Source organism: Cuculus canorus, chromosome 38 (genome assembly GCF_017976375.1).
Source record: "Cuculus canorus isolate bCucCan1 chromosome 38, bCucCan1.pri, whole genome shotgun sequence".
Taxonomy (NCBI): Eukaryota; Metazoa; Chordata; class Aves; order Cuculiformes; family Cuculidae; genus Cuculus; species Cuculus canorus.
Window position 1 is genome coordinate 199,236 of NC_071438.1, and position 23,816 is coordinate 223,051.

Genomic DNA, 23,816 nt, shown 5'->3' on the forward strand with positions numbered 1-23,816 from the left:
GGTCCCCATGGTCCTCAATGTTCTCAAGGTCCTCCTGGAGGTCCTCCTGGACGTTCCCAAGGTCCTCCTGGAGGTCCTGAAGGTCCTCCTGGATGTCCTGAAGGTTCTCCTGGAGGTCCCCGTGGTCCTCAATGTTCTCAAGGTCCTCCTGAAGGTCCCTGAGGTCCTCCTGGACGTTCCCGAGGTCCTCCTGGAGGTCCCTGTGGTCCTCAATGTTCTCAAGGTCCTCCTGGACGTTCCCAAGGTCTTCCTGGACGTTCTCAAGGTCCTCGTGGAGGTCCCCGTGGTCCTCAACATCCTGGAGTTCCTCCTGGATGTTCTCAAGGTCCTCCTAGAGGTCCCCGAGGTCCTCCTGAAGGTCCTCCTGGAGGTCCCCGTGGTCCTCAACGTCCTCAAGGTCCTCCTGGACGTTCCCAAGGTCTTCCTGGACGTTCTCAAGGTCCTCCTGGAGGTCCCCGTGGTCCTCAACGTTCTCAAGGTCCTCCTGAAGGTCCTCCTGGACGTTCCTGAGGTCCTCCTGGAGGTCCCCGTGGTCCTGGAGGTCCTCCTGAAGGTCCTCCTGGAGGTCCCTGTGGTCCTCAACGTTCTCAAGGTCCTCCTGAAGGTCCTCCTGGAGGTCCCCGTGGTCCCGGAGGTCCTCCTGGAGGTCCCCGTGGTCCCGGAGGTCCTCCTGGAGGTCCGTTTGGGTGCGGCGAGGCGTCAGCAGAGGATCTTCCCAGGGTTCCTCCATGTCCAAAGGCGTCGGAAGGAGCCGCCCCGGAGGCCCCACGGCGGCCATGAGGGCCTGGGCCAAGCGGGGCGGCCGCTCCACCACTTGGGCCACTTGGAGGAGGCGTTGGGCCACCTGAGGAGGTTCTCCATCCAGGATGGCGCGAGCGGCTCTGGTGGCCACCACGGAGCTCCTCCAGCGCTCGGCCAAGAGCCAAAGGCCGCAGGGCCCCACGGCCACCAGGGAGGCCACGAGGTCCTCAAAGAGGTCCTCTTCCACCAGGAGGAAGCGCCGCCCCAAGGCCACGGCGGCGTCGGCGGTGGGAGGGGACACCGAGGAGGACAGCAGAGGACAGGAGTCCACGCGGCCACCGCGGCAACCGTGGAGGAAGTGGAGGAGGAGGAGGAGAGGACGCGGTGGAGAACGGCCCAACGCGATGGTATCTCCGTGGGCTTCCGAGAAGGAACCGCCCAACATGGCCGCCATCACCGGAGAACCCAACGCCAACGAAGACCGCGAGGAGGGAAGAGCCGGAGGAGAACCATCCGGAAGGAGGAGGAGGTCGTGGCGGGAACGGGAGTACGGGCAAGAGGGGGAGGGGTGGGGGGACGGCGAGGAGGTCCGCGGGCACCAGGAGGGAGGGGGAGAGGGGTTGGAGGAGGTCCCAGAGGGGTTGGAGAAGGTCTCAGAGGGGTTGGAGAAGGTCTCAGAGGGGTTTGAGAAGGTCTTAGAGGGGTTGGAGAAGGTCTCAGAGGGGTTTGAGAAGGTCTCAGAGGGCTTTGAGAAGGTCTTAGAGGGGTTGGAGGAGGTCTTAGAGGGGTTGGAGAAGGTCTTAGAGGGGTTGGAGAAGGTCTCAGAGGGCTTTGAGAAGGTCTCAGAGGGGTTTGAGAAGGTCTCAGAGGGGTTGGAGGAGGTCTTAGAGGGGTTTGGAGAGGTCCAAGAGGGGTTTGAGAAGGTCTCAGATGGGTTTGGAGAGGTTGGAGAGGGGTTGGAGGAGGTCAAGGAGGTCTGGAGGCACCAAGATGGTGGTGGAGATGGGTTGGAGGAGGTCTGAGAGGGGTTCGGAGAGGTCCGAGAGGGGTTTGAGAAGGTCTGAGAGGGGTTTGGAGAGGTTTGAGATGGGTTGGAAGAGGTCAAGGAGGTCTGGAGGCACCAGGATGGTGGTGGAGATGGGTTGGAAGAGGTCCGAGAGGAGTTTGAGAAGGTCTCAGAGGGGTTTGGAGAGGTCGGAGAGGGGTTTGGAGAGGTCCGAGATGGGTTGGAGAAGGTCTTAGAGGGGTTCGGAGAGGTTGGAGAGGGGTTGGAGAAGGTCTTAGAGGGGTTGGAGGAGGTCAAGGAGGTCTGGAGACACCAAGATGGTGGTGGAGATGGGTTGGAAGAGGTCCGAGAGGGGTTTGGAGAGGTCCGAGAAGGGTTGGAGAAGGTCTCAGGTGGGTTTGGAGAGGTCCGAGAGGGGTTTGGAGAGGTCCGAGAGGGGTTTGGAGAGGTCCGAGAGGGGTTGGAGAAGGTCTTAGGTGGGTCTGGAGAGGTCTGAGAGGGGTTTGGAGAGGTCCAAGAAGGGTTGGAGAAGGTCTCAGAGGGGTTTGGAGAGGTCCGAGAGGGGTTGGAGAAGGTCTTAGATGGGTTTGGAGAGGTTGGAGATGGGTTGGAGGAGGTCAATGAGGTCTTAGAGGGGTTTGGAGAGGTCCGAGAGGGGTTTGAGAAGGTCTTAGAGGGGTTTGAGAAGGTCTGAGATGGGTTGGAGGAGGTCAAGGAGGTCTGGAGGCACCAGGATGGTGGTGGAGATGGATTGGAGGAGGTCTTAGATGGGTTTGGAGAGGTCTGAGAGGGGTTTGGAGAGGTCCGAGAGGGGTTTGGAGAGGTCCGAGAGGGGTTGGAGGAGGTCAAGGAGGTCTGGAGACACCAGGATGGTGGTGGAGATGGGTTGGAAGAGGTCCGAGAGGGGTTTGAGAAGGTCTCAGATGGGTTTGGAGAGGTCCGAGAGGGGTTGGAGGAGGTCAACGAGGTCTTAGAGGGGTTTGGAGAGGTCCAAGAGGGGTCTGGAGAGGTCTGAGAGGGGTTGGAGAAGGTCTCAGATGGGTTGGAGGAGGTCTTAGAGGGGTTGGAGGAGGTCTGAGAGGGGTTGGAGGAGGTCAAGGAGGTCTGGAGACACCAAGATGGTGGTGGAGATGGGTTGGAAGAGGTCGGAGAGGGGTTTGGAGAGGTCCGAGAGGGGTCTGGAGAGGTCCGAGAGGGGTTTGGAGAGGTCCGTGATGGTTGGGAGAAGGTCTCAGGTGGTTCAGGAGAAGTCCAAGAGGGGTTTGGAGAGGTCCGAGATGGTTCGGAGAAGGTCCGAGATGGTTCGGAGAAGGTCTCAGATGGTTCAGAGAAGGTCCGAGACGGTTCAGAAGAGGTCCGAGAGGGGTTTGGAGAGGTCCGAGATGGATTGGAGAAGGTCCGAGGTGGTTCGGAGAAGGTCCGAGGTGGTTCGGAGAAGGTCTCAGGTGGTTCGGAGAAGGTCTCGGGTGGTTCGGAGAAGGTCTCGGGTGGTTCGGAGAAGGTCTCGGGTGGTTCGGAGAAGGTCTGAGATGGTTCGGAGAAGGTCCGAGATGGTTCGGAGAAGGTCTCGGGTGGTTCGGAGAAGGTCCGAGATGGTTCGGAGAAGGTCTCGGGTGGTTCAGAAGAGCTCAGAGATGGTTGGGAGAAGGTCCGCTGTCCCCTGGACGGCTCTCCAGGGGTCACCGGGGCCGCTGGGCCCACGTGGGGCCACCACGAAGGTGGAGGAGATGTCCCTGCGGAGCAGAGCCGGCGGCGCTTCGGTGGCTTTGGGGACAACGGACGCAGAGGACTTTGTGCCACCGTTCTCCTCGAGGGACCCAAAGGGACGTCGGGGGCGTCCGTCTGTCCCCGCGGCTCCCGGCGGACGTCCGTCTGTCCCCAAAGGTCCTCCGCGGTGTCCCCAAACGCCTGCGAGGACACAATGTCACCCCAACGTCCCCCCAATGTCCCCCCATTGACCCCAATGTCCCCATAGACCCCATTGACCCCAATGTCCCCATTGACCCCAATGTCCCCATAGACCCCATTGACCCCAATGTCCCCAATGTCCCCATTGACCCCAATGTCCCCATAGACCCCATTGACCCCAATGTCCCCATTGACCCCAATGACCTCATTGACCCCAATGTCCCCCAATGTCCCATAATGACCCCAATGTCCCCCCAATGTCCCCACAGACCCCAATGTCCCCATTGACCCCAACGACCCCAATGTCCCCATTGACCCCAACGACCCCAATGTCCCCAATGTCCCCATTGACCCCAATGTCCCCAATGTCCCCATTGACCCCAATGTCCCCATAGACCCCATTGACCCCAACAGACCCCTATGTCCCCATTGACCTCAATGTCCCCATTGACCCCAATGTCCCCAATGTCCCCATAGACCCCAATGTCCCCATTGACCCCAACGACCCCAATGTCCCCAATGTCCCCATTGACCCCAATGACCTCATTGTCCCCATTGACCCCAATGACCCCATTGTCCCCATTGACCCCAATGTCCCCAATGTCCCCATTGACCCCAATGACCTCATTGTCCCCATTGACCCCAATGTCCCCAATGTCCCCATTGACCCCAATGACCTCAATGTCCCCATTGACCCCAATGTCCCCATTGACCCCATTGACCCCAATGTCCCCATTGACCCCAATGACCCCAATGACCTCATTGACCCCAATGACCTCAATGTCCCCATTGACCCCAATGACCCCAATGACCCCAATGTCCCCACAGACCCCAATGTCCCCATTGACCCCAATGACCCCAATGTCCCCATAGACCCCAATGTCCCCATTGACCCCAATGTCCCCATTGACCCCAATGTCCCCTCAATGTCCCATAATGACCCCAATGTCCCCCATTGACCCCATTGACCTCAATGACCTCAATGTCCCCATTGACCCCAATGACCCCAATGTCCCCAATGACCCCAATGTCCCCATTGACCCCAATGTCCCCATTGACCCCAATGACCCCAATGTCCCCATTGACCCCAATGTCCCCATTGACTCCAATGTCCCCAATGACCTCAATGTCCCCATTGACCCCAATGTCCCCATTGACCCCAATGACCCCAATGTCCCCCACTGACCCCAATGTCCCCATAGACCCCATTGACCCCAATGACCCCATTGACCCCAATGTCCCCAATGTCCCCATTGACCCCAATGTCCCCATTGACCCCAATGACCCCATTGACCCCAATGTCCCCAATGTCCCCATTGACCCCAATGTCCCCAATGTCCCCATTGACCCCAATGACCCCAATGTCCCCCATTGACCCCAATGTCCCCATAGACCTCAATGTCCCCATAGACCCCAATGTCCCCATAGACCCCAATGACCCCCAATGTCCCCCCAATGTCCCCATTGACCCCAATGACCCCAATGTCCCCATAGACCCCAATGTCCCCAATGACCCCAATGTCCCCATAGACCTCAATGTCCCCATTGGCCCCAATGTCCCCATTGACCCCAATGACCCCAATGTCCCCATAGACCTCAATGTCCCCATAGACCCCAATGTCCCCAATGACCCCAATGTCCCCATTGGCCCCAATGTCCCCATTGACCCCAATGTCCCCATTGACCCCAATGACCCCATTGACCCCAATGACCCCAATGTCCCCATTGACCCCAATGTCCCCAATGTCCCCATTGACCCCAATGACCCCAATGTCCCCATTGACCCCAATGTCCCCATTGACCCCAATGACCCCAATGTCCCCATTGACCCCAATGTCCCCATTGACCCCAATGACCCCAATGTCCCCATTGACCCCATTGACCCCAATGACCCCAATGTCCCCATTGACCCCAATGTCCCCAATGTCCCCATTGACCCCAATGACCCCAATGTCCCCAATGACCCCAATGTCCCCATTGACCCCAATGTCCCCACTGACCCCAATGTCCCCATTGACCCCAATGACCCCAATGTCCCCATTGACCCCATTGACCCCAATGACCCCAATGTCCCCATTGACCCCAATGTCCCCAATGTCCCCATTGACCCCAATGACCCCAATGTCCCCATTGACCCCAATGTCCCCATTGACCCCAATGACCCCATTGACCCCAATGTCCCCATCGACCCCATTGACCCCAATGTCCCCATAGACCCCATTGACCCCAATGACCCCATTGACCCCAATGTCCCCATCGACCCCATTGACCCCAATGTCCCCATAGACCCCATTGACCCCAATGTCCCCATAGACCCCAATGTCCCCAATGACCCCAATGTCCCCATTGACCCCAATGTCCCCTCAATGTCCCCCCAATGTCCCCATTGACCTCAATGTTCCCCAATGTCCCATAATGACCTCAATGTCCCCATTGACCCCAATGTCCCCAATGTCCCCATTGACCCCAATGACCTCATTGTCCCCATTGACCCCAATGACCTCATTGTCCTCATTGACCCCAATGTCCCCAATGTCCCCATTGACCCCAATGACCTCATTGTCCCCATTGACCCCAATGACCTCATTGACCCCAATGTCTCCATTGACCCCACTGATCCCAATGTCCCCATAGACCCCAATGTCCCCAATGTCCCCATTGACCCCAATGTCCCCAATGTCCCCATTGACCCCAACAGACCCCTATGTCCCCATTGACCCCAATGACCTCATTGACCCCAATGTCCCCCAATGTCCCATAATGACCCCAATGTCCCCCCAATGTCCCCACAGACCCCAATGTCCCCATTGACCCCAACGACCCCAATGTCCCCATTGACCCCAACGACCCCAATGTCCCCAATGTCCCCATTGACCCCAATGACCTCATTGTCCCCATTGACCCCAATGACCCCATTGTCCCCATTGACCCCAATGTCCCCAATGTCCCGATTGACCCCAATGACCTCATTGTCCCCATTGACCCCAATGACCCCATTGTCCCCATTGACCCCAATGTCCCCAATGTCCCCATTGACCCCAATGACCTCATTGTCCCCATTGACCCCAACAGACCCCTATGTCCCCATTGACCCCAATGTCCCCATAGACCCCAATGACCCCAATGTCCCCATTGACCCCAATGTCCCCATAGACCCCTATGTCCCCATTGACCCCACTGACCCCTATGTCCCCATTGACCCCAATGTCCCCATTGACCCCAATGACCCCATTGACCCCAATGTCCCCATTGACCCCAATGACCCCATTGACCCCAATGTCCCCAATGACCCCGCCGCCCTCGCCGTCCCCTCCGTCACCTGTTGTTTCCGGAGGATGCCGATGGCGTCGGCGGCGTAGAGGGCGAATCCCGGCGGTGCCTCTCCCCCCGCGGAGCCGCCGCTCACCGCCGCCACCAACAGCGCCAGCGACGCCCCCAGCAGCGCCCGCGCCCCCGCGCACCTGCGCACCCCAACCACACGTGTCATGGCCGCCACGCGCCAACCACACGCCAACCACACGCCAACCACACGCCAAGGACACGCGTCATGGCCGCCAGGCGCCAACCACACGCCAACCACACGCCAACCACACGCGTCATGGCCGCCACGCGCCAACCACACGCCAACCACACGCGTCATGGCCGCCACGCGCCAACCACACGCCAACCACATGCGTCATGGCCGCCACGCGCCAACCGCACGCCAAGGACACGCGTCATGGCCGCCACGCGCCAACCACACGCCAAGGACACGCGTCATGGCCGCCACGCGCCAACCGCACGCCAAGGACACGCGTCATGGCCGCCACGCGCCAACCACACGCCAACCACATGCGTCATGGCCGCCACGCGCCAACCGCACGCCAAGGACACGCGTCATGGCCGCCACGCGCCAACCACACGCCAAGGACACGCGTCATGGCCGCCACGCGCCAACCACACGCCAACCACACGCGTCATGGCCGCCACGCGCCAACCACACGCCAACCACACGCCAAGGACACGCGTCATGGCCGCCACGCGCCAACCACACGCCAACCACATGCCAACCACATGCGTCATGGCCGCCACACGCCAACCACACGCGTCAAAGGACATGTGTCATGGCCGACACACGCTAAGGACATGCCAAGAGAGAGCTATAGGGGGGGTATAGGGGGGGTAATAAGGGGCAATGGGGGGAATATAGGGGTACAGGGGGGCAATGGGGGGGTATAGGGGGGGTATAGGGGGGGTTCGGGGGGGCTATAGGGGTACGGGGGGGGGTAATGGGGGGCTTATAGGGGTACAGGGGGGGTAATGGGGGGCTTATAGGGGGCTATAAGGGCACAGGGGGGGTTCAGGGGGGGCTATAGGGGTACAATGGGGGGTTTGGGGGGGCTATAGGGGTACAAGGGGGGGTTCAAGGGGGTCTATAGGGGCACAGGGGGGTTCAAGGGGGACTATAGGGGTACAAGAGGGGGTTCGGGGGGGGCTATAGGGGTACAGGGGGGGTAATTGGGGGCTTATAGGGGGTCTATAGGGGCACGGGGGGGGGGTTCAGGGGGGGCTATAGGGGTACAAGAGGGGGTTCAGGGGGGGCTATAGGGGTACAGGGGGGTTCAGGGGGGGCTATAGGGGTACAAGAGGGGGTTCAGGGTGGGCTATAGGGGTACAAGAGGGGGTTCGCGGGGTCTATAGGGGTACAGGGGGGGTTCGGGGGGGCTATAGGGGTACAAGGGGGGGTTCAGGGGGGGCTATAGGGGCACAAGGGGGGGTTCAAGGGGGGCTATAGGGGTACAAGAGGGGGTTCAGAGGGGTCTATAGGGGTACGGGGGGGTAATTGGGGGCTTATAGGGGGTCTATAGGGGCACGGGGGGGGTTTAGGGGGGGCTATAGGGGTACAAGAGGGGGTTCAGGGGGGTCTATAGGGGTACAGGGGGGGTTCAGGAGGGGCTATAGGGGTACAGGGGGGTAATGGGGGGCTATAGGGGGTCTATAGGGGTACAAGGGGGGGTTCAAGGGGGGCTACAGGGGTACAAGGGGGGGTAATGGGGGGCTATAGGGGGTCTATAGGGGCACAGGAGGGGTTCAGGGGGGGCTATAGGGGTACAAGGGGGGGTTCAGGGGGGGCTATAGGGGCACAAGGGGGGGTTCGGGGGGGCTATAGGGGTACAAGAGGGGGTTCAGGGGGGGCTATAGGGGTACAAGGGAGCTATAGGGGCATAGGGGGTTTGGGGGTGTCTATAGGGGCACGGTGGGGGTTCATGGGGGGGTCTATAGGCATATGAGGGGGGAATGGGGGGTCTATAGGGGTACAGGGGGGTTCAGGGGGGTCTATAGGGGTATAGGGGGGTTCGGGGGGGCTATAGGGGCACGGGGGGGTTCGGGGGGGCTATGGGGCACAGGGGGGGTTCAGGGGGGTCTATAGGGGTATAGGGGGGTTCGGGGGGGCTATAGGGGTACAGGGGGGGTTCAGGGGGGCTGTAGGGGGTCTATAGGGGTACAGGGGGGCTGTAGGGGGACTATAGGGGTACAGGGGGGTTTGGGGGTGTCTATCGGGGTACAAGATGGGGTTCGGGGGTGTCTATAGGGGTACAAGATGGGGTTCGGGGGGGTCTATAGGGGTACAGGGGGGTTCGGGGGGCTCTATCGGGGTTTGGGGTGTCTATCGGGGTACAGGGGGGTTTGGGGGTGTCTATCGGGGTGCAGGGGGTTTTGGGGGGCTCTATAGGTACCTGGCGAGCAGCGGGAGGGCGGTGGCGCAGGCCAAGCGTACGGGGGGGTCCCCACAACGCAGCCCCCTCGTCAGCAGCCCCAGACCAAAGGGGGTCCCCGCGGCGCCCCCCAAAGTCCTCAGCAGCGCCTCCCCTGGGGGGAAAAAATGAACCCCAAACCTCAGCGACCCCAAAAACACCCAAAATCCCCCCAAAAGGCACTGAAACGCCCCCCAAAGGGCACTTAAATCCCCCCAAAAGGCACTTAAATCCCCCCAAAAGGCACTTAAACGCCCCCCTTTAATCCCCCCAATTCCACTCAGGACCCCCCAAAGTCCACCCAGGAACCCCCAAATTCCACCCAGGAACCCCAAATTCCACTCAGGACCCCCCAGACTCCACCCAGGACCCTCAAATTCGACTCAGGACCCCCCAAATTCCACTCAAGACCCCCCAAAGTCCACTGAAGACCCCCAAATTCCACCCAGGACCCCCCAAATTCCACTCAGGACCCCTCAATTTCCACCCAGGATCCCTCAAATTCCACTCAGGACCCCCCAAATTCCACCCGATATGTCCCAAATTCCACCCAGGACCCCTCAAATTCCCCTCAAGACCCCTCAATTTCCACTCAGGACCCCCCAAACTCCACCCAGGACCCTCAAATTCGACTCAGGACCCCCCAAATTCCACTCAAGACCCACCAAAGTCCACTCAGGACCCCCCAAATTCCACTCAGGACCCCTCAAATTCCACTCAAGACCCCCCAAATTCCACCCAAGACCCCCCAAATTCCACCCAAGACCCCCCAAATTCGACTCAAGACCCCCCAAAGTCCACTCAAGACCTCCAAATTCCACCCAGGATCCCTCAATTTCAACTCAGGACCCCTCAATTTCCACCAAGGACCCCCGAAATTCCACACAGAACCCCCCAAATTCCACCCAAGACCCCCAAACTCCACCCAGGATCCCCCAAACTCCACCCAGGACCCCCCAGACTCCACCCAGGACTCTCAAATTCGACTCAGGACCCCCCAAATTCCACTCAAGACCCCCCAAAGTCTACCCAAGACCCCCCAAAGTCCACTCAAGACCTCCAAATTCCACCCAGGATCCCTCAATTTCAACTCAGGACCCCTCAATTTCCACCCAGGACCCCCCCATATTCCACACAGGACCCCTCAAATTCCACCCAGGAACCCCAAATTCCACCCAGGACCCCCCAGACTCCACTCAGGACCCCCCAGACTCCACCCAGGACTCTCAAATTCGACTCAGGACCCCCCAAATTCCACTCAAGACCCCCCAAAGTCCACCCAAGACCCCTTAAATTCCACTCAAGACCCCCAAATTCCACCCAGGACCCCCCACATTCCACTCAGGACCCCTCAAATTCCACCCAGGACCCCCCAGACTCCACTCAGGACTCTCAAATTCGACTCAGGACCCCCCAAAGTCCACTCAAGACCCCCCAAAGTCCACCCAGGACCCCCCAAAGTCCACTCAAGACCCCCCAAAGTCCACCCAAGATGTCCCAAATTCCCCTCAAGACCCCCAAAGTCCACCCAAGACCCCCCAAATTCCACCCAGGACCCCCAAATTCCACTCAAGAACCCCCAAAGTCCACCCAGGACCCCCCAAATTCCACCCAGGATCCCTCAAATTCCACCCAGGACCCCCCAAATTCCACTCAAGACCCCCCAATTCCCACCCAGGAACCCCAAATTCCACTCAAGACCCCCAAATTCCACCCAGGAACCCCAAATTCCACTCAGGACCCCTCAAATTCCACCCAGGATCCCTCAAATTCCACCCAGGACCCCCCAAATTCCACTCAAGACCCCCAAATTCCACCCAGGACCCCCAAATTAAACCCAAGACCCCCCAAATTCCACTCAAGACCCCCCAAATTCCACCCAGGACCCCCCAAATTCCACTCAAGACCCCCCAAATTCCACCCAGGACCCCCCAAATTCCACTCAAGACCCCCAAATTCCACCCAGGACCCCCCAAATTCCACTCAAGACCCCCCAAATTCCACCCAGGACCCCCCAAATTCCACTCAAGACCCCCCAAATTCCACCCAGGACCCCCCAAATTCCACTCAAGACCCCCAAATTCCACCCAGGAACCCCCAAACTCCACTCAGGACCCCCCAGAGTCCACCCAAGACTCTCAAATTCGACTCAGGACCCCCCAAATTCCACTCAAGACCCCCCAAAGTCCACTGAAGACCCCCAAATTCCACCCAGGACCCCCCAAATTCCACTCAAGACCCCCAAATTCCACCCAGGACCCCCCAAATTCCACTCAAGACCCCCCAAATTCCACTCAAGACCCCTCAAATTCCACTCAGGACCCCTCAATTTCCACCCAGGAACCCCCAAACTCCACTCAAGACCCCCCAAATTCCACCCAGGACACCTCAAACTCCACTCAGGACCCCCCAGACTCCACCCAGGACCCCCCAAACTCCACCCAAGACCCCCAAATTCCACCCAGGACCCCCCAAAGTCCACCCAGGATCCCCCAAAGTCCACCCAGGATCCCCCAAAGTCCACTCAGGACCCCCCCGAACTCCACCCAAGACCCCCAAACTCCACCCAAGACCCCCAAATTCCACCCAGGACCCCCCACATTCCACTCAGGACCCCTTAAATTCCACTCAGGACCCCTCAAATTCCACCCAAGACCCCCCAAAGTCCACCCAGGACCCTCAAACTCCACTCAGCACCCCTTAAATTCCCCTCAAGACCCCCCAAATTCCCCTCAAGACCTCCAAATTCCACCCAAGACCCCCCAAATTCCACCCGGGACCCCCCAAAGTCCACTCAAGACCCCCCAAATTCCACTCAAGACCCCTCAAATTCCACACAGGACCCCCCAAACTCCACCCAGGAACCCCAAACTCCACCCAGGACCCCCCAGACTCCACCCAGGACTCTCAAATTCGACTCAGGACCCCCCAAATTCCACTCAGGACCCCCCAAATTCCACTCAAGACCCACCAAAGTCCACTCAGGACCCCCCAAATTCCACTCAGGACCCCTCAAATTCCACTCAAGACCCCCCAAATTCCACCCAAGACCCCCCAAATTCCACCCAGGACCCCCCAAATTCGACTCAAGACCCCCCAAAGTCCACTCAAGACCTCCAAATTCCACTCAGGACCCCCCAAATTCCACCCAGGACCCCCCAAATTCCACTCAAGACCCTCAAATTCCATTCAAGACCCCTCAATTTCCACCCAGGAACCCCAAATTCCACTCAAGACCCCCAAATTCCATCCAAAAGCCCCCATAGTCCACTCAGGAACCCTTGAATTCCACCCAGGACCCTCAAATTCCACTCAGGACCCCTCAAATTCCACCCAACACCCCCCAAATTCCACTCAAGACCCCCCAAAGTCCACTCAAGACCCCCCAAACTCCACCCAGGACCCCCCAAATTCCCCCCAGGACCCCCCAAACTCCACACAAACTCCCCAAATTCCACCCAGGACCCCTTAAATTCCCCTCAAGACCCCCAAATTCCACCCAAGACTCCCCAAAGTCCACCCAAGACCCCTTAAATTCCACTCAAGACCCCCAAATTCCACCCAGGACCCCCCAGATTCCTCCCAAACCCCCCAATATTCCACTCAGGACCCTCCAAAGTCCACTCGGGACCCCCCAAATTCCACCCGGGACCCCCCCTAAACCTCCTCACCGAGTTCCCGTAAGCGCTGTCGCCGCGGCCCGGGGGCGGCGGTGGCGAATCCGTGGTCGTTGGGATCGACGCCGAGCACGAGCCACGCTCGGATGAGGGAAGGGACGTAACCCCGTACGAGGCCTCCGAGCAGCGCCGGGTGCGCGGCCAAGCGGTGAAGGAGGCGAGCGGCGCGAGGAGCCGGCGAGCGGACGCCGGTGAGGTAGCGGAGGAGCGCGGGTGACGACAGCGGCGGCGGCCAGAGCGCGGCACGGCTCATCGCGGGCGGCCAAGCGACCCAAGAGCAGCAACGCCGGCGTTTCGGGGAGCCGAGGATCGCCTTCGCCCACCCCTCGAGGCAACGCCAACGCCCGCAACGCCGGCAAACGGCGGCGGCGGCGGCGCGGAGGGGACGGCGGCGACGGAGGAGAGGCGGTGGCAGCGAAAGGAGGAGAAGAAGGCGGCGAAGACGAAGAGGAGAGGAGCCAAGACCTGAGAAGGAGAAAAAATGGGGGGTTTGGGGGCGTCTCGGGGGGGTTTGGGGGCGTCTCGGAGGGGTTTGAGGGCGTCTCGGAGGGGTTTGAGGGCGTCTCGGGGGGGTTTGGGGGCGTCTCGGGGGGGTTTGAGGGTGTCTCAAGGGGTTTGGGGGCGTCTCGGGGGGCTTTGGGGGCATCTCGGAGGGGTTTGGGGGCGTCTCGGGGGGTTTGGGGGCGTCTCGGGGGGGTTTGAGGGTGTCTCAAGGGGTTTGGGGGCGTCTCGGGGGGCTTTGGGGGCATCTCGGAGGGGTTTGGGGGCGTCTCGGGGGGGGTTGGGGGCGTCTCGAGGGGGTTTGGGGGCGTCTCGAGGGGGTTTGGGGGCGTCTCGAGGGGGTTTGGGGGCGTCTCGGAGGGGTTTGGGGGCGTCTCGGGGGGTTTGGGGGCGTCTCGGAGGGGTTCGGGGGCGTCTCGGGGGGGTTCGGGGGCGTCTCGGGGGGGTTCGGGGGCGTCTCGGGGGGGTTCGGGGGCGTCTCGGGGGGGTTTGGGGGCGTCTCGGGGGGGTTTGGGGGCGTCTCGGGGGGTTTGAGGGCGTCTCGGGGGGGGTTGGGGGCGTCTCGGAGGGGTTTGGGGGCGTCTCGGAGGGGTTTGAGGGTGTCTCAAGGGGTTTGGGGGCGTCTCGGGGGGCTTTGGGGGCATCTCGGAGGGGTTTGGGGGCGTCTCCGGGGGGTTTGAGGGCATCTCGGAGGGGTTTGAGGGCATCTCGGAGGGGTTTGGGGGCGTCTCGGAGGGGTTTGGGGGCGTCTCGGGGGGGTTTGAGGGCGTCTCGGAGGGGTTTGGGGGCGTCTCGGAGGGGTTTGGGGGCGTCTCGGAGGGGTTTGGGGGCGTCTCGGGGGGGTTTGGGGGCGTCTCGGAGGGGTTTGAGGGCGTCTCGGGGGGGTTTGAGGGCATCTCGGGGGGGTTTGGGGGCGTCTCGAGGGGGTTTGGGGGCGTCTCGAGGGGGTTTGGGGGCGTCTGGGGGGGGTTTGCGGGCGTCTGGGGGGGGTTTGGGGGCGTCTCGGGGGGGTTGAGGGCGTCTCGGGGGGGTTTGGGGGCGTCTCGGGGGGGTTTGGGGGCGTCTCGGGGGGGTTTGAGGGCGTCTCGGGGGGGTTTGGGGGCGTCTCGGGGGGGTTTGGGGGTGTCTCGGGGGGTTTGGGGGCGTCTCGGAGGGGTTTGAGGGCATCTCAGAGGGGTTTGGGGGCGTCTCGGGGGGGTTTTGGGGCATCTTGGGGGGGTTTGGGGGCGTCTCGGGGGGGTTTGGGGGCGTCTCGGGGGGGTTTGAGGGCGTCTCGGGGGGGTTTGGGGGCGTCTCAGAGGGGTTTGGGGGCGTCTCGGGGGGGTTTGGGGGCGTCTCGAGGGGGTTTGGGGGCGTCTGGGGGGGGTTTGGGGGCGTCTGGGGGGGGTTTGCGGGCGTCTGGGGGGGGTTTGGGGGCGTCTCGGGGGGGTTGAGGGCATCTCGGGGGGGTTTGAGGGCGTCTCGGGGGGGTTTGGGGGCGTCTCGGGGGGGTTTGAGGGCGTCTCGGGGGGGTTTGGGGGCGTCTCGGGGGGGTTTGGGGGCGTCTCGGGGGGGTTTGAGGGCGTCTCGGGGGGTTTGGGGGCGTCTCGGGGGGGTTTGAGGGCATCTCAGAGGGGTTTGGGGGCGTCTCGGGGGGGTTTGAGGCCATCTCGGGGGGGTTTGGGGGCGTCTCGGAGGGGTTTGAGGGCGTCTCGGGGGGGTTTGAGGGCATCTCGGGGGGGTTCGAGGGCGTCTCGGGGGGGTTTGGGGGCGTCTCGGGGGGGTTTGAGGGCTTCTCGGAGGGGTTTGGGGGCGTCTCGGGGGGGTTTGGGGGCGTCTCGGGGGGGTTTGAGGGCATCTCGGGGGGTTTTGGGGCATCTCGGGGGGGTTTGAGGGCATCTCGGGGGGGTTTGAGGGCATCTCGGGGGGGTTTGAGGGCGTCTAAGGGGGGGTTGAGGGCGTCTAAGAAGGGTTTGGGGGCGTCTCAGAGGGGTTTGGGGGCGTCTCAGAGGGGTTTGGGGGCGTCTCGGGGGGGTTTGAGGGCGTCTCGGGGGGGTTTGGGGGCGTCTCGGGGGGGTTTGGGGGCGTCTCGGGGGGGTTTGGGGGCGTCTCGGAGGGGTTTGGGGGCGTCTCGGAGGGGTTTGGGGGCGTCTCGGAGGGGTTTGGGGGCGTCTCGGGGGGGTTTGGGGGCGTCTCGGGGGGGTTTGAGGGCATCTCGGGGGGGTTTGGGGGCGTCTCGGGGGGGTTTGGGGGAAAAAACCCTCTCAGAGACCCCCAAATCCCCCCCAGGACCCCCAAAACCCCTCCAGGACCCCTCAAATCCCCTCCAGGACCCCCAAAACTCTCCTCAGGGACCTCCAAATTTCCCCCAAATCCCCCCCAGGACCCCCAAATCCCCCCCTGGACCCCCAAATCCCCCCTCAGGGACCTCCAAACAGCCCCCAAATCCCCTCCAGGACCCCCAAATCCCCCCCAAGGACCCCCAAATCCCCCCCTGGCCTCCTAAATCCCCCCTCAGGGACCTCCAAACAGCCCCCAAATCCCCTCCAGGACCCCTAAAACCCCTCCGGAACCCCCAAAAACCCCCTCAGGGACCTCCAAACACCCCCCAAATCCCCCCCAAGGACCCCCAAAACCCCTCCAGGACCCCCAAAACCCCCCTCAGGGACTTCCGAACACCCTCCAAATCCCCCCCAGGACCCCCAAATCCTCCCCAGGACCCCCAAAATCCCCCCCAGGACCCCCAAACCACCCCTCAGAACCTCCAAACAGCCCCCAAATCCCCCTCAGGACCCCCAAATCCCCCCTCAGGACCCCCAAATCCCCCTCAGGACCCCCAAAACCCCCCTCAGGGACCCCCAAATGTCCCCCAAATCCCCTCCAGGACCCCCAAAATCCCCTCCAGGACCACCAAAACCCCTCCAGGACCCCCAAAACCCCCCTCAGGGACTTCCAAACGCCCTCCAAATCCCTCCCAGGACCCCCAAATCCCCTCCAGGACCCCCAAATCCTCCCCAGAACCCCCAAAATCCTCTCCAGGACCCCCAAACCCCCCCTCAGGGACCTCCAAACAGCCCCCAAATCCCCTTCAGAACCCCGAAAACCCCTCCAGGACCCCCAAAACCCCCCCCAGGACCCCCAAAACCCCCCTCAGGGACCTCTGAACACCCCCCAAATCCCCCCTGGGACCCCTAAAACCCCCCCAGGACCCCCAAAACCCCCCTCAGGGACCTCTGAACGTCCCCCAAATCCCCCCCAGGACCCCCAAATCCCCCCCAAGGACCCCCAAATCCCCTCTGGGACCCCCAAATCCCCCCTCAGGGACCTCTGAACACCCCCCAAATCCCCCCCAGGACCCCCAAAACGCCTCCAGGACCCCCAAAACCCCCTCAGGGACTTCCAAATGCCCCCCAAATCCCCCCCAGGACCTCAAACACCCCTCCAGGAACCCCAAAACCCCTCTCAGGAACCTCAAAACGTCCCCCAAATCCCCTCCAGGACCCCCAAAACCCCTCCAGGACCCCCCAAATCCCCCTCAGGACCCCCCAAATCCCCTCCAGGACCCCCCCAAACCCCCCCCCAGGACCCCCCCAAACCCCCCCTTTTTACTTGAGCCCCCGGAGGCTCCCAGCGGCTGCTCCGTCTCGCGTCGCGGCGTCGCCGTCGTCCCGGGGGAGATCGAAGGACGCGGCCTCTTCGTCTTCTTCGTCGCCGTCGCCGCCGCCATTGTCGTCCCTCTCCTCGTCGGCGCGAGCGCGGAGGACGTCGGCGAGCAAAGGGACGACGCCGCGCTCCTCCAACGCCGCCAACGCCTCTTGGTCGTAGGCGAAGGCGGCCAAGGCCACCAGGACGCGGTACCGCCACGCCGGCACCGCCAAAAGCCGCGGCAAAAGGGCCAAACCGCCCGCCGCTCGCACGCGGGCGCGGTTCACCGCCTCGCGGCACAGCAGGCACAGCGCCCTGACGGCTACGGCGGCACCGGCGGCGGCGTTGGGCGACGCCAAAGCGCGTTTGACCTCTTCGGTGACGGCTTCGACGGCGCCGGCGGCGCCCAAGGCCGGGCGGAGGGCGGCGCGGGAGCAGGCGTTGGCGATGGCGGCCAAGGCCGGTTGGCGTCGGTCGCGTTTGGCGTGAAGGGCGAGGGCGGTGAGGACGGGGAGAGCCGGAACGATGTCGTCGGCGTCGGCGGCGTCGCCGTCGGTGAGGCCGCGGAGGGCGGAGGCGACGGCGGGGCAGGCCGGGTGCGAGGGAGGGAGGGCGGCGAGGCGCGAGGCTACGGCGCGAGCGGCGCCGGCGCGGCACAGAGCGCGGCGGTGCGAGGGAGAAGACGAGGCCAAAATGCGGAGGGCGCGGGAAGAGCTGTGGAGGCACTCGGGAGTCGAACACGAAGCCGAGAGGGAGATCAGCAACGGAACGGCGCCTGCGTCGCGGGGGGGAGGAAAGGGTTAATGTGGGGGGGAAAGGGGTGGGGAATGGGGGAAAATGGGGGAGAAAGGGGTAAAATGGGGGAAGAAAGGGGTAAAATGGGGGAGAAAGGGTTAAAATGGGGGAGAAAAGGGTTAAAATGGGGGGAGAATGGGGGTAAATTGGGGGAGAAAGGGTTAAAATGGGTGGAGAATGGGGGAAGGGGCGGAGAATGGGGGAAAAGGGGTGGAGAAAGGGGGTAAAGGGGCGGAGAATGGGGGTAAAGGGGCGGAGAAAGGGTTAAAATGGGTGGAAAATGGGGAAAAGGGGCGGGGAAAGGGGGAAAAGGGGGGAGAATGGGGGTAAATTGGGGGAGAAAGGGTTAAAATGGGTGGAGAATGGGGGTAAAATGGGGAAAAGGGGGGAAAAGGGGCGGAGAATGGGGGAAAAGGGGCGGAGAAAGGGTTAAAATGGGTGGAGAATGGGGGAAGGGGCGGAGAATGGGGGTAAAGGGGCGGAGAAAGGGGGTAAATTGGGGGAGAAAGGGGATAAATGGGCAGAAAATGGGGTAAATTGGGGGAGAAAGGGTTAAAATGTGTGGAAAATGGAGAAAAGGGCGGAGAAAGGGTTAAAATGGGGGAGAAAGGGTTAAAATGGGCGGAGAATGGGGGAAAAGGGGCGGAGAATGGGGAAAAGGGGCGGAGAATGGGGGTAAAATGGGGGAAAAAGGGGGTGAATGGGCAGAGAATGGGATAAAATGGGCGGAGAATGGGGGAAAAGGGGCGGAGAATGGGGGTGAATGGGCGGAGAATGGGGGTGAATGGGCAGAGAATGGGGGTGAATGGGCGGAGAATGGGGGAAGGGGCAGAGAATGGGGGGAAGGGGCGGAGAAAGGGTTAAAATGGGTGGAAAATGGGGGAGAGGGGCGGAGAAAGGGGGAAAAGGGGCGGAGAAAGGGGGAAAAGGGGCGGAGAATGGGGGTAAATTGGGGAGAAAGGGTTAAAATGGGTGGAGAATGGGGGTAAAATGGGGGAAAAAGGGGGTAAAGGGGCGGGGAAAGGGGTAAAGGGGCGGAGAATGGGGGAAAAGGGGTGGAGAATGGGGGAAAAATGGGGAAAAGGGGGTAAATGGGCGGAGAATGGGGGAAAAGGGGCGGAGAATGGGGGAAAAGGGGGGAGAAAGGGGGAAAAGGGGCGGAGAATGGGGGAAGGGGCGGAGAAAGGGGGGAAGGGGCGGAGAAAGGGGGGAAGGGGCGGGGAATGGGGGGAAAGGGGCGGGGAATGGGGGGAAAGGGGCGGAGAAAGGGGGAAGGGGCGGAGAAAGGGGGAAGGGGCGGAGAAAGGGGGAAGGGGCGGAGAAAGGGGGTAAATTGGGCAGAGATTGGGGTAAAATGGGGGAGAAAGGGGGTAAAGGGGCGGGGAAAGGCGGAAATTGGGGGAGAAAGGGTTAAAATGGGCGGAGAATGGGGGAAAGTGGCAGAGAAAGGGGGTAAAGGGGCGGAGAAAGGGGGTAAGGGGAGGAGAAAGGGGTAAAAGGGGCGGAGAATGGGTTAAAATGGGGGAGAAAAGGGGTAAAAAGGGGGAGAAAGCGTTAAAATGGGGGGAGAATGGGTTAAAGGGGCGGAGAATGGATTAAAATGGGGGAGAAAGGGTTAAAATGGGGCGGAGAATGGGGGTAAAGGGGCGGAGAATGGGGGAAAAGGGGCGGAGAAAGGAGGGAAGGGGCGGAGAAAGGGGAAAAGGGGCGGAGAAAAGGGAAAAGGGGCGGAGAAAGGGGAAAAGGGGCGGAGAAAGGGGGTAAAATGGGGGAAAAAGGGGGTAAATGGGCGGAGAAAGGGGGGGAAGGGGCGGAGAATGGGTTAAAATGGGGGAAGAAAGGGTTAAAATGGGGGAGAAAAGGGGAAAAGGGGCGGAGAAAGGGGAAAAGGGGCGGAGAAAGGGGAAAAGGGGCGGAGAAAGGGGAAAAGGGGCGGAGAAAGGGGAAAAGGGGCGGAGAAAGGGGAAAAGGGGCGGAGAAAGGGTTAAATCGGCCTCCAAACCCCCCCCAGGGACCCCCAAAATCCTTCTGAGACCCCCAAAATCCCCTCAAGGACCTCCCAAGAGCCCCCAAACCCCCCTCAGGGACCCCAAAACCTTCCGAGGACTCCCAAAATCCCCTCCAGGACCCCCCAAGAGTCCCAAATCCTTCTTAGGGACCCCAAAACCCTCCCAGGATCCCCCAAATTCCCTCTGAGAACCCCAAAATCCCCTCAAGGACCACTCAAGAGCCCCCAAATCCCTCTTAGGGACCCCAAAACCCCTCCCAGGACCCCCAAATTCCCTCTGAGACCCCCCAAAATCCCCTCAAGGACCACTCAAGAGCCCCCAAATCCCTCTCAGGGACTCCAAAACCTTCCGAGGACTCCCCAGATCCCCTCAAGGAGCTCCCAAATCCCTCTGAGGGACCCCAAAACCCCCTGAGGGGACCCCCCAAAGCCCTTCTGACCGGCCTCGAGGACGTCACGGGCACCGTCGGGTTCGAGCGCGAGGTTGGCGATGGTCCGCGCCGCGCGGTTGAGGACACTCTCGGGGCCGGGGGACGAGAGCAGCGCCACTGCGGGGGGACACACAGGTCAGGGGGGGACAGGGACCCCCAAAACGGGCAAAGAGAGACCAAAAAGGGGAATAAAAGCTGAAAAAGGGGGAATAAAAGCCAAAAAAGGGGGAATGGAGCCCAAAAAGGGGGGAATGAGACCCAAAAAGGGGGGAACGGGGCCCAAAAAGGGGGGAACGGGGCCCAAAAAGGGGGGAACGGGGCCCAAAAAGGGGGGGAATGGAGCCCAAAAAGGGGGGAATGGGGCCCAAAAAGGGGGGAATGGGACCCAAAAAGGGGGGAATGAAGGCCAAAAAGGGGGGAATGGAGCCCAAAAAGGGGGGAACGGAGCCCAAAAAGGGGGGAATGGGGCCCAAAAAGGGGGGAATGGGACCCAAAAAGGGGGGAATGAAGGCCAAAAAGGGGGGAATGGAGCCCAAAAAGGGGGGAATGGGGCCCAAAAAGGGGGGAATGGGACCCAAAAAGGGGGGAATGAAGGCCAAAAAGGGGGGAATGGAGCCCAAAAAGGGGGGAACGGAGCCCAAAAAGGGGGGAACGGAGCCCAAAAAGGGGGGAACGGAGCCCAAAAAGGGGGGAATGGGGCCCAAAAAGGGGGGAATGGGACCCAAAAAGGGGGGAATGGAGCCCAAAAAGGGGGGAATGGAGCCCAAAAGGGGGGAATGGAACCCAAAAAGGGGGGGAATGGGACCCAAAAAGGGGGGAACGGAGCCCAAAAGGGGGGAATGGAACCCAAAAAGGGGGGGAATGGAGCCCAAAAAGGGGGGAATGGAGCCCAAAAAGGGGGGGAGTGGGGCCCAAAAAGGGGGAATGGGGCCCAAAAAGGGGGGAATGAGACCCAAAAAGGGGGGAATGAGACCCAAAAAGGGGGGAATGAAGGCCAAAAAGGGGGAGTGGAGCCCAAAAAGGGGGGAGTGGGGCCCAAAAAGGGGGGAGTGGGGCCCAAAAAGGGGGGAATGGAGCCCAAAAATGGGGGAATGGAGCCCAAAAAGGGGGGAATGGGGCCCAAAAAGGGGGGAGTGGAGCCCAAAAAGGGGGGAATGGAGCCCAAAAAGGGGGGAATGGGGCCCAAAAAGGGGGAATGGAGCCCAAAAAGGGGGGAATAATAACCTATATATGGGGAATTACACCCCCAAACGGGCCCAGAGACCCCCAAAATGGGGAATAATAACCTAAATATGGGGAATTACACCCCCAAAATGGGCCCAGAGACCCCCAAAATGGGGACTAATCACCTAAATATGGGCAATTACACCCCCAAACGGGCCCAGAGACCCCCAAAATGGGGAATAATAACCTAAATATGGGGAATTACACCCCCAAAATGGGCCCAAAGACCCCCAAAATGGGGAATGATAACCTAAATATGGGGAATTACACCCCCAAAATGGGCCCAGAGACCCCCAAAAGGGGGAATAATAACCTAAATATGGGCAATTACACCCCCAAATGGGCCCGGAGACCCCCAAAATGGGGAATAATCACCTTAATATGGGCAATTACACCCCCAAACGGGCCCAAAGACCCCCAAAATGGGGAATGATAACCTAAATATTGGGAATTACACCCCCAAATGGGCCCAGAGACCCCCAAAATGGGGAATAATAACCTAAATAGGGGGAATTACACCCCCAAACGGGCCCAAAGACCCCCAAAATGGGGAATAATAACCTAAATATGGGGAATTACACCCCCAAACCGGCCCAGAGACCCCCAAAATGGGGAATAATCACCTTAATATGGGGAATTACACCCCCAAAGGGGCCCAGAGACCCCCAAAATGGGGAATAATAACCTAAATATGGGGAATTACCACCCCAAAACGGGCCCAAAGACCCCCAAAATGGGGAATAATAACCTAAATATGGGGAATTACACCCCCAAACGGGCCCAAAGACCCCCAAAATGGGGAATAATAACCTAAATATGGGGAATTACACCCCCAAACTGGCCCAGAGACCCCCAAAATGGGGACTAATAACCTAAATATGGGGAATTACACCCCCAAACCGGCCCAGAGACCCCCAAAATGGGGAATGATAACCTAAATAGGGGGAATTACACCCCCAAACTGGCCCAGAGACCCCCAAAATGGGGGATAATAACCTAAATATGGGGAATTACACCCCCAAAGGGGCCCAGAGACCCCCAAAATGGGGAATAATCACCTAAATATGGGGAATTACACCCCCAAACAGACCCAGACACCCCCAAAATGGGGAATAATAACCTAAATATGGGGAATTACACCCCCAAATGGGCCCAGAGACCCCCAAAATGGGCCCAGAGACCCCCAAAATGGGGAATAATAACTTCAATATGGGGAATTAGACCCCCAAAACAAGCCCAAAGACCCCCAAAATGGGGAATAATAACCTAAATATGGGGAATTACACCCCCAAAATGGGCCCAGAGACCCCCAAAACGGGCCCAGAGACCCCCAAAATGGGGAATAATAACCTAAATATGGGGAATTACACCCCCAAAATGGGCCCAGAGACCCCCAAAGGGGCCCAGAGACCCCCAAAATGGGGACTAATAACCTAAATATGGGGAATTACACCCCCAAAGGGGCCCAGAGCCCCCCCCAAGGCCACCCCGCCCCCGTTTCCCCCTCGTACCGAGCCTCTGGATTCCCCCCAACCTGCGGACGGCCCGTCGGGAGCCTCGTTCGGTGCAGCAGTTGCCGAGGACGCTGAGCGCCAGGTCGAGGGTCCGGCGGGGCCTCTGCGGGCCGAGCAGCTCCAGCAGCGGGGCGAGGCCTCCCCGTTCCCGGAACCGAGCGACGCCTCCCGCCCTCCGCGTGTGGCGGCTCCGTAGCGCCAGAAGCGCCCGGGAGAGCGCGGGCTCCGCCGCCGCCCGTACCGCCTGCACGCACCAACCCAGCGGCTCCGCCATGGGAGAAGGGCGGCCGGAAGAAGGAGAGCCCGCTCCGCCCCGCGCCTCCATGGTGGCGACGCCGCTCTAGGAACGCGCCCGGCCTCTCCATAGCGGCGGGGGCCTCCAATGCATGGCGGGAATGGCGGCGCTCAAGCCGAGGCTCGCTGCTCCGCGCCGACGCTCTAGGAACGCGCCGGGCCTCTCTATGGCGGAGCGGTCCTCCAAGAGCCTCCAACCCCTTCTAGGGGGCTCAGGGACAACTTTTGGGGGGAAATTGCACAGTTTTGGGGTCTCTGGGACCATGTTTAGGTCCAATGGCCCACTTTTGAGGTCAAATTCCCCAGTTTTGGGGTCTCTGGGCCCATTTCTGGGTCAAATTCCCCATTTTTGGGGGTC

The 23,816-nt window shown here is 60.9% G+C and overlaps 1 protein-coding gene and 1 long non-coding RNA gene across 2 annotated transcripts; one reads left to right on the top strand and one right to left on the bottom strand.

Moving 5' to 3' along the window:
* Nucleotides 1-2,305: 2,305 nt before the first annotated feature.
* LOC128850087 (uncharacterized) lies at nt 2,306-3,246 on the top strand. The gene is made up of 3 exons (XR_008447544.1): nt 2,306-2,372; nt 2,508-2,528; nt 2,571-3,246. It is a non-coding gene; the product is annotated as an uncharacterized LOC128850087 (long non-coding RNA).
* A 34-nt stretch (nt 3,247-3,280) lies between these two features.
* On the bottom strand, nt 3,281-23,555 carry ARMC5 (armadillo repeat containing 5; the record flags this gene model as incomplete). Its single annotated transcript, XM_054053021.1, has 7 exons — nt 23,162-23,555; nt 20,436-20,543; nt 17,157-17,967; nt 13,062-13,546; nt 9,373-9,505; nt 6,975-7,116; nt 3,281-3,655 (listed from the first exon to the last, which is right to left on the bottom strand). Coding segments are annotated over exons 1-7 (2,382 nt in total), but the record flags the coding sequence as incomplete, so codon positions are not given.
* Nucleotides 23,556-23,816: the final 261 nt, after the last annotated feature.